The following is a 9,636-nucleotide window of genomic DNA, read 5'->3' as shown; positions in this document are numbered from 1 at the left end:
GAACCGCCGGCCTGCCGGGCATGAAGGGACACAGAGTGAGTCCTTCCACCACCGGACACCAGATTTAGGGAGCTGCGGGTCACCCAAATTTGGGGCGCACCCCGAGGGACCCCAGCCCCGAGGCTGGGGATGAAGCTGGGGACGGGTGTCCCTGACAGCTTCGTCCCCAAGGGGCTGGGGACACGGCGAGGTCCCCTCCTGACCCTGCTCTTCTTTCTCCTGCTCCCCAGGGCTTCAGCGGTCTGGATGGTGCCAAGGGCGAGCCCGGTCCCGCTGGCCCCAAGGTGAGGAGGCTGGGGAGTCCCAGGAAGTTGGGGTCTCACTTTTGGTGCAGAAAACCCATTTTTATGCCTCTTTTTTTTTTTTCCTAGGGCGAGCCTGGCAGCCCCGGTGAGAATGGTGCTCCTGGGCAGATGGTGAGTGCTGGCTGGGAAATACGGGGGGGGGATGACACACACAGAGCCTCCCCCAGCAAAGGAGGCTGGGGTGGGGGGCACGGCGCATCCCTGGGGATGCAGAGCCAGGGATGCTTCGGGGTTGGGGGCTTCCCCTCGCCGTGGGCAGGGGGAGCTGGGGGGGCGCAGAGAGAGGTTACGGGAGGGGAAAGCGTCTGCGTGCCCCCTAAAAACGTCTCCTCTTGTCCTCCCCAGGGTCCTCGAGGGCTTCCCGGCGAGAGAGGCCGTCCCGGTCCCTCCGGCCCCGCTGTGAGTACGCGCTCGGGGCAGGGCTGAGCGCCCCTCCTGCCCTCCTGCCGGTGGGCAACGCTCAGGGGTGCCTCTGTCCCGCAGGGTGCTCGCGGTAACGACGGTGCTCCCGGTGCTGCTGGCCCTCCCGTGAGTAACCCCAATCCCCCCCCCCCCAAGACCCCCCAAACCCCCCGGGGGGGGGTCCCGCATGGGAGATCTCCTCCTAAATCTGCTGTCGGGGAATCCTGGCCGGGCTCCAGGGCTCTGGCAAAGCCAGAGGTGAGGGGTGTGATTGCTTCTGATGCGTGCCCCCTCTCCCATCTAGGGTCCAACTGGTCCCGCCGGCCCCCCCGGCTTCCCCGGTGCTGCTGGTGCTAAGGTAGGACCTGGCTCCCGGCTGGGAGGCGCTGGGGGAAACGGGGCAGGGAAACGGGGGACAGAGCCTCGGGAGGGCTTCACGTGGCCCAAACAGTGCCTGGAGGCGGCCGGGGCCAAGGTGGCCAACGCCAAGTTGGATGGTGCCAAGGTGGCCCGTGCCAAGGTGGCCAAAGCCAAGGTGGCCAAGGCCAAGGTGGCCCATGCCCAGGTGGCCAATGCCAACGTGTCCAGTGCCGCGGTGGCTGCTCGTCCCATCAGCAGGACAGAGGTGGCACTTTGCCCCATCTCCGACGCCTCTCCAGGCTGCGGGGTGTTGCTTTCGTGGGAAGCTAGGCCAAGGATGGAGAAGAGAATCGCCCGCTTCTGGGTTTTCATTGCAGCCCCCGCGCTCACGGCTCTTCTTCCTCTCTCCTCTTCCTCCCCAGGGTGAAACCGGTCCTCAAGGTGCTCGTGGCAGCGAAGGTCCTCAGGGTGCCCGTGGTGAGCCCGGTCCCCCCGGCCCCGCTGGCGCTGCTGGTCCTGCTGTAAGTGGCCCCCGATGGCGCCCTGCCCTTCGGCCTCACGTCCCCCTGGCCCCGGCGTAACCCTCCTCTTCCTCTTTCTCTCCGGCAGGGCAACCCCGGTGCTGATGGTCAACCTGGTGCCAAGGGTGCAACCGTGAGTGTCCCACCCCTGCCTCGCCGCCTGGCTCGGGGACCTCCCTGCAGCTCCCTCACCTCCTCTTCTGCCTCTCCTAGGGTGCCCCCGGCATTGCTGGCGCTCCCGGCTTCCCCGGTGCCCGCGGTCCCTCCGGACCCCAGGGTCCCAGCGGTGCCCCCGGTCCCAAGGGTAACAGCGTGAGTATCCCCCGCTGCCTCCGGCCTCTTCTGTCCCTCACCAGGAGCTCGGCCCTTTGCTCTGGGACTGGGTCCTCGGCCCTTTGCTCCTGGGGGACGGCTCCAGGGCCGGATCCATCCTTTGGCTCCATCACGCCGCAGTCCCACCTCCTCTGCACCCCCCCTGCCAGCCCTGCTGGCAGCCCCCTGGGAGGCACCGAGCATCTCTCCCCCTGCGGAGGGTCGGGGAGGGATCAGGCTCACGGTTCCCTTTGCTCATCCACCCGGTGCTAAGCATCTTTCTTTCCTTCTCCTTCCCCCTCCAGGGCGAACCCGGTGCCCCAGGCAACAAGGGAGACACTGGTGCCAAAGGCGAACCCGTAAGTGCCCCCCCCCGGCGGCGCCAGGACTCGGCGCCTCCCCGGCTGGCTGCACCCTGCAGGCGCTCACCCCTCTGCCTCCTTCCCCAGGGTCCTGCCGGCGTCCAGGGCCCCCCCGGCCCCGCTGGTGAGGAAGGCAAGAGAGGAGCCCGCGGTGAGCCCGGCCCCGCTGGGCTTCCCGGTCCTGCTGGCGAAAGAGTGAGTGGGAGCCATCCCCGGCGTGTCCCCACCGTGTCCCCGTCCCCATTCCCGTTCCTCCCCCTGTCTCTGCACTCCCCATCCAGTGTCTGAGCCTGGGGGGCTCTCCCCAGGGGGTCTGGTGCTGTCCTCAGCGGCACCCAGCCCGTTCTGAGACCCCCCCCAAACCCCCCCGGTGGAGCACCTGAACCACCAGGGCTGCTCCCGCTGCAGGCTCAGCCCCGCATTGGTGCCCCCTTCCCCGAGCCCCCGCGCCCCCCACGCCCACCCTGACCCCTCTCCCGTCCCTCGCAGGGTGCTCCTGGCAGCCGCGGCTTCCCCGGCGCTGACGGCATCGCTGGTCCCAAGGTAGGTGCCCCCCTTCTCCCCACACAGGGAACGGCGCTGTGTCCCCAACAGGGCTGTGGGGTCGTGGTACACTTGTGTCCCCCCCCCCCACCCCAACTGGGGTCACGCGGTGGCGAAGCTGGCGCTGTGCCACCGCCTCGCCCCGTGGCACGGCTCCTGTCCCCGCTGATGCCCTGCAGCCGGGGTGACTGCTGTCCCCTCCCTCCAGGGTCCCCCCGGCGAGCGCGGCTCCCCCGGCCCCGTCGGCCCCAAGGGCTCTCCCGGTGAAGCTGGCCGCCCCGGTGAACCCGGTCTCCCTGGTGCCAAGGTGAGCGTGGCAGGGGCGCGGCGCGGAGGGGCTGGGGACAAGCGCGGTGGCCCCCTTCCAGGGTCACTGGGCTGTGGAGGAGGTCGCTCTCCGGGGACGCTCGCTTGCTGGAGCATCTCCCACGGCCGGCAGCGACCCGGTGCCTGACGTCCCAACCCCCCCTTGCTCCTTTCCAGGGTCTGACTGGGAGCCCTGGCAGCCCCGGTCCCGATGGCAAGACTGGTCCCCCCGTAAGTAGCACCCACCACCCGCCCCGCTCCCCCCTTGGCTCCCGGTGCCGTTTGCTAACGGGGTCCGTGCTCCCCCCGCCGTAGGGCCCCGCTGGTCAAGACGGCCGCCCCGGCCCCCCAGGCCCCCCCGGAGCCAGAGGCCAAGCCGGCGTGATGGGTTTCCCTGGTCCCAAAGGTGCTGCGGTGAGTACAGATGGGAGCTGCATCCCTCGTGGGGCTGCTCGAGCCCGGGGTGCCTGCCCCGCGGACACGGGGGTGCTCCAGCAGGGCTCCCCACCCAGGACCGTGCCTGCGGGTGGGCACGAGGAGCAGGCACCCAGGGAGGGGTGGCTCAGGGGACACGTCCCCCTGTCCCCGTGGGGTTTGTGCATCCCGCGGGCTCGATCCCGTGGGTGCTGTGTTCTCAACGTGGGTCTCATCCTGCTCTTTTGCTTTTAGGGTGAGCCTGGCAAACCCGGTGAGAGAGGTGCTCCCGGCCCCCCCGGCGCTGTTGTGAGTATCCCCAGGGGCTGGGGGGGGTGTGGGGCTGGGGGCGTGTGGGGCTGGGGGCGTGTGGGGCTGGGGGTGGCTCCAAGGGGGGAACCTGCCACGAGCCGTGGTGGCCGGGAGCCGGGGCTGGCGGCTGCCAGCGCCCCTGGAGCGGGGACAGCGGGGAGGTGACGTGGCCGCGGGCAGCTCGCCGCCGCTCCTCTGCTCCTTGGAAGGATGCTACGGCCACATCCAGCTCCAAACCTCAGTCGGGGTGCAGAGCCCGCCGGGTTCAGCTCTCTAAAATCACCTGGAGGTGGCGGGCGAGCTCTGAGCACCCTCTTTCTTCCCTCCCCTCCGCAGGGTGCTGCTGGCAAAGACGGCGAAGCTGGTGCCCAAGGTCCCCCCGGCCCTACTGTGAGTACCGGGGCGCCCGATGCCACCCAGCGCTGGGCTCGGCTGCTGGAGCAGCAGCTCTGGAGCCCCCCGCCCGGCCTCACTCTTCTCCCCTCTCCCCCAGGGTCCCGCTGGAGAAAGAGGTGAACAAGGTCCTGCTGGTGCCCCCGGCTTCCAGGTGAGGGGGTGCCCTCTCCCCGCAAGGGGACGAATGCCGTGTGGCGGTGGCGGTGCCACCTCCCTCCCTTGGTGGCTCACCTCGCCACATCTCACCTCCTCCTCCTCCTCTTCCTCTTCCTCCACAGGGTCTGCCAGGCCCCGCTGGCCCCCCCGGTGAGGCTGGCAAGCCCGGTGAGCAGGTGAGTGCGGGCAACACCATGCCCCCCCCCATCCCCCCTGTCCCCAGGGCCACCTTGCGTGTCCCCATTCCTGTGCTAACTCCTGCAACCTCTGCCTCCATCACAGGGTGTCCCCGGAGATGCCGGTGCCCCCGGTCCTGCTGGTGCCAGGGTGAGCTGACCCCCGCTCGTCCCCGAGATGGTTTTTGCCCCCCCCCCCCCCCCCCCCCACTGATCTGCTCAGCTCCTTTTCTTCCCCTCCTGCAGGGTGAGAGAGGTTTCCCTGGTGAACGCGGTGTCCAAGGCCCCCCTGGTCCCCAGGGTCCTCGTGGTGCTAATGGTGCTCCCGGTAACGATGGTGCTAAGGTAGGTGCGAGGTCTCTGCCCTGCAGGACAGCTCCAGGGAGGAGTTTTCTCCCCCTAAGCGGTTCTGATGTCTCACTAACGCCCCTTTTCCATCTCTTTTGCCCAGGGTGATGCTGGTGCTCCCGGTGCCCCCGGAAACCAAGGGCCCCCCGGTCTTCAGGGGATGCCCGGAGAACGTGGTGCTGCCGGCCTGCCAGGCGCCAAGGGTGACAGAGTACGTGTCCCAGGATCCCAACGTGTCCCCTCTGTCCTCTGCTTGCATCCCCGTCCCCTCCTGCAGCCGCTCGCCCCCCGGCTGCTGGGGCTCCCCCGAGCAAAGCCGGTGCCACGGGGATGGGATGCTCGGGGACGCTTGTGTCCCTTGGGGACAGCCCCTTGCTGCGAGCTGGGAGCTGAGCCCTGCTCTTCCTCACGGCCAGGGAGGAGGAGGAGGATGGTCCCAGCCCCTCTGGGGAGGGTGAAGACCCTGGGGTGCAGAGCAATGGGGTGCAGAGCTATGGGGTGCTCCCCCCAGGTTGGAGCTCCGCAGGTAACCCCGCCATGTCTTCTCCTTCCAGGGCGACCCCGGTCCCAAAGGTGCTGATGGCGCTCCTGGCAAAGACGGTCTCCGAGGCTTGACTGGCCCCATCGGCCCCCCTGGCCCCGCTGGTGCTCCTGGTGACAAGGTAGGGACATCCTGCACTGGTGGCCCCGCGCCCCCTGTGCCACCTCCTCGCCACGGCTCTAACCTCGGGGTCTTTCCTTGTGTCCCTCTGCCAGGGTGAAGCCGGTCCCCCCGGTCCTGCTGGTCCCACTGGTGCCCGTGGTGCTCCCGTAAGTGTCCCGGCACCCTGAGGGATGGCCTGCCATCAAGTGGCCACCCCTTGCCATCAAGTGGCCACCCCTTGCCATCAAGTGGCCACCCCTTGCCGGCGGTGGCCGTCCCCTGCCCGGCGTGACGGCCGCTCTCTTGCCTTCTCCCCTAGGGTGACCGCGGCGAGCCCGGCCCCCCCGGTCCTGCTGGATTTGCTGGCCCTCCCGTAAGTGCTTCTCCCTCCCCCTTGGGCCTGATCCTGCACCACCACCGCCGCCGTGAGCGGGGATGATGCTGTGCCCCCCCCCCCCCGGGCTCACCGCGCTGCGCTCTCCCGCAGGGTGCCGACGGCCAGCCTGGTGCTAAAGGCGAAACTGGCGATGCTGGAGCCAAGGGTGACGCCGGCCCCCCCGGCCCCGCTGGCCCCACTGGTGCTCCTGGCCCTGCCGTAAGTCACGCGCCCCCACCCCACGTCCCCCTTGGATCTGTCCCCACGGCGTGGCTCACCCTCCTCCTCCTCCTCTTCCTCAGGGTGCTGTTGGTGCTCCCGGTCCCAAAGGTGCTCGCGGTAGCGCTGGACCCCCTGTAAGTACCAGCCTGGCTCTTGTGGGGGGGGGACGGGGCTGCGCGGCCCCCGGGGGATGGGGTCGGGTGCGTGCACCCATGGGTGGCTCGGCCCTGCCTGCCTCTTGCTCCCCAAAATGTGCGTGAGCGCCGCTCCGCACCCCAAAGCCCTTTGGGAGGATGGTGCCTGGAGAAGGGGGGGGGGTTCGTCTTATAGGGGATGGAGTGGATGGAAAAAGGGGGGGGGGGGGTTCTTTGACTCCCCCCCCAAACCAGCAGCTGCTCCTCACCCCCAGGGATGAGCACTCTGCTCCTGGCCACCGGCCCCAGGGCTCCCCGTGGTGGCCCTCAGCCAGGGGACGTTCCCCTGGCCCCGCTCCCCCGCGGGAGGTGCCAGGATGCGGCCCCGCGCCCGACTCCAGCTTCTCTCCCTCGCAGGGTGCTACTGGTTTCCCTGGTGCTGCTGGAAGAGTTGGACCCCCCGGCCCCTCCGTGAGTACCCTGCCCGTGTCCCGTCCCCCCTCCCCGAAGGGGTGAGACGTGTGGTGGGTGGGGGGGGGGGGCAGGAGGGTGCTGGCACCGTGGGGATGCCGGGCACGGCTCCAGCCGGCTCCACGCGGCCGCCTTGGCCCACTTGGCACCGGGACGCCCCTGGCCGCCCTTCAGCCAGCGGCGGCGGCGGGGGGGGGGGGCCCTGAGCTGAGGCATCAGCCTGACGGTGTTGCCCCCCCTGCTCTTACCCAGGGTAACATCGGCCTCCCCGGCCCCCCCGGCCCCAGCGGCAAGGAAGGTGGCAAAGGACCCCGTGGTGAGACCGGCCCCGCTGGCCGCCCCGGTGAGCCTGGACCTGCCGGCCCCCCCGGACCCCCCGGTGAAAAAGGCTCCCCCGGTGCGGACGGCCCCAGCGGAAGTCACCCCCCCCCCCCCCCCAAGTGATGTGACACCTTCACAGATACCAGGCAGCGTCACACCTGACGTCCCCTGGTTGTCCCCTCCATCCGGAGGGAGGTGACGGCCGCTGCCACCCCCCTGAGGTGCCATTTGCCCCCCCAGGGCGCTCCTGGCACCCCCGGACCCCAAGGTATCGCCGGCCAACGCGGTGTCGTCGGCCTCCCCGGACAGAGAGGCGAGAGAGGCTTCCCTGGGCTGCCCGGCCCCTCTGTGAGTACCCCCCCGTGGGACCCCCGCCCTGGTCCCCGGCTCACCGGTGCGGCCCCCCGAGGCAGGGGGATGCTCCCCGGTGTCCGACGCATCCCCGCGTGCTCTCCCCTCCGCAGGGCGAACCCGGCAAGCAAGGTCCCTCTGGTTCTCCTGGCGAGCGCGGTCCTCCCGGCCCCATGGGCCCCCCCCGGCCTGGCTGGCCCCCCTGGCGAAGCTGGACGTGAGGTGAGCATCGGTGTCGTGCCGGGGGGGTGAAGGGGAGGTGGGGAGGGGGTGGGTTTGCTGCGCTGAGCACGCGCCGGCTCGTGGCACCCATGGGTGCTGGGGTCAGCGCCGGTGCCACCCAGGACCTCGTTAGCGCCCGCCTGCCCTAACGAGGGGTCTCTGCTCTTCCACAGGGTGCTCCCGGTGCTGAAGGTGCCCCCGGTCGCGATGGTGCTGCTGGTCCCAAGGTGAGTGCCCACGGCTGGGGTGCTGGGACGGGGTGACGGGGCTGCGCTCGCCCGTGCTGACCTCTCATCTTCCTCCTCTTCCTCCTCCTCCTCCTCCTCACAGGGTGACCGTGGTGAGACCGGCCCCGCTGGCCCCCCTGGTGCTCCCGGTGCCCCCGGCGCCCCCGGCCCCGTCGGTCCTGCTGGCAAGAACGGAGATCGCGGTGAGACCGTAAGTGATGCTCGGCCCAAGGAGACCCCCAGCCGTTTCCCCACCCCGGGCTCCGACCCCCCCAGTGCGGCAGGGTCCGGCCGCCCGGCCCCTTTACGGAGCAAGGGCTCCTCCTGCGAGGCCACGGCGGGGCAGAATCCAGCCCTGGGCTCGGCTCCCAGCGCTAGAGGGAGGTTCCCAGCCGGGGAAGGGCTCGTGGGCGTCCTGCTCGGGGTGATGCTCCACCACCCAAGGTGCGGGACGCCCTGACCCGTCCCCTTCTCTCCCATCCCAGGGCCCCGCTGGTCCCGCTGGCCCCCCTGGTCCCGCTGGTGCTCGTGGTCCTGCTGTAAGTTGATGTCCTCCTGCGTCCTCCTTCGTGCTTCTGCATCCCCTTGGATGCGGGGGCGGTGGCTGGCCTGGCCCCCGCTCAGCCCATCTCCTCCTCCTCCAACAGGGTCCCCAAGGTCCCCGTGGTGACAAAGGTGAAACCGGCGAGCAGGGTGACAGAGGCATGAAGGGTCACAGAGGCTTCTCCGGTCTGCAGGGCCCACCTGGTCCTCCTGTAAGTACCACGGGGTGACGGTGGCCGTGGGTGCTGCCCCACGTCCCGGAGCAGAAGGTGCCAACGGGCCCTTTTCTTGTCTCTCACTTTGCACAGGGCGCTCCTGGTGAACAAGGTCCTTCTGGTGCTTCTGGTCCCGCTGGTCCACGAGTAAGTCTCCTCCTGAGCCCCCTCCTGGGGGCTGCACGGGGACGGGGTCCCCGCCACGATGCTGGGGACACCTCCGTGCTCACGGCCTCTCTGCTCCCGTAGGGTCCTCCTGGCTCCGCTGGTGCCGCCGGCAAAGACGGTCTCAACGGGCTGCCCGGCCCCATCGGTCCCCCCGGCCCCCGCGGTCGCACCGGCGACGTCGGCCCTGTTGTATGTATCCACCCTGCTGCTGCTCGCCCAGAGCTGCCTGCCTTCGTCTCGTGCTCACCATCCTCCTCCTCCCGCAGGGTCCCCCCGGCCCACCTGGCCCCCCCCGGTCCTCCCGGTCCCCCCAGCGGCGGCTTCGACTTCAGCTTCCTGCCCCAGCCGCCCCAGGAGAAGGCCCACGACGGCGGGCGCTACTACCGAGCCGACGACGCCAACGTGATGCGTGACCGCGACCTGGAGGTGGACACCACCCTCAAGAGCCTGAGCCAGCAGATCGAGAACATCCGCAGCCCCGAGGGCACCCGCAAGAACCCAGCCCGGACCTGCCGCGACCTCAAGATGTGCCACGGAGACTGGAAGAGCGGTCAGTGTCCCGCGTCGCCCCGGGGTGCCCTCACCGCTCTCCTTCCTACCTGCTCCTCACCTCCGCCCTCCGTCTCTCGTGGCTGCTCTCACCTCCACCTCTCATGGGTCATCTTCACCTTCCTCACCTCCACCCCTCTGACCTGCTCCTCACCTCCATCCCCTGCACCCTCTGCCTTCTCCTCTCCATCCCCTGCACGCTCTACCTCCTCACCTCCCTCCCCTGCACCTTCTACCTCCTCACCTCCATCCCTCCATCCCTTGTACCCTTTACCTGCTCC

General features: G+C 69.8%; 1 protein-coding gene across 1 annotated transcript; it reads left to right on the top strand.

The window, feature by feature from the left end:
• Positions 1–6: 6 nt before the first annotated feature.
• LOC118158420 (collagen alpha-1(I) chain-like) lies at positions 7–9,554 on the top strand (the record flags this gene model as incomplete). Its single annotated transcript, XM_035313076.1, is given in 40 exon segments — positions 7–35; positions 231–284; positions 372–416; positions 651–704; positions 789–833; positions 1,012–1,065; positions 1,490–1,588; positions 1,677–1,721; positions 1,802–1,900; positions 2,206–2,259; positions 2,350–2,457; positions 2,752–2,805; positions 3,014–3,112; positions 3,289–3,342; positions 3,427–3,525; positions 3,781–3,834; positions 4,174–4,227; positions 4,331–4,384; positions 4,512–4,565; positions 4,672–4,716; positions 4,812–4,910; positions 5,017–5,124; positions 5,468–5,575; positions 5,670–5,723; positions 5,876–5,929; positions 6,044–6,151; positions 6,235–6,288; positions 6,706–6,759; positions 7,012–7,173; positions 7,321–7,428; positions 7,545–7,610; positions 7,612–7,653; positions 7,827–7,880; positions 7,984–8,091; positions 8,366–8,419; positions 8,528–8,635; positions 8,732–8,785; positions 8,888–8,995; positions 9,073–9,093; positions 9,095–9,554. Coding segments are annotated over 40 exon segments (3,223 nt in total), but the record flags the coding sequence as incomplete, so codon positions are not given.
• Positions 9,555–9,636: the final 82 nt, after the last annotated feature.

This window comes from Oxyura jamaicensis (assembly GCF_011077185.1).
Source record: "Oxyura jamaicensis isolate SHBP4307 breed ruddy duck chromosome 27 unlocalized genomic scaffold, BPBGC_Ojam_1.0 oxy27_random_OJ102115, whole genome shotgun sequence".
In the NCBI taxonomy this organism is placed as follows: Eukaryota; Metazoa; Chordata; class Aves; order Anseriformes; family Anatidae; genus Oxyura; species Oxyura jamaicensis.
Note: the sequence above shows the minus strand (reverse complement) of the source record. Positions and strands in the feature narration are given on the sequence as shown.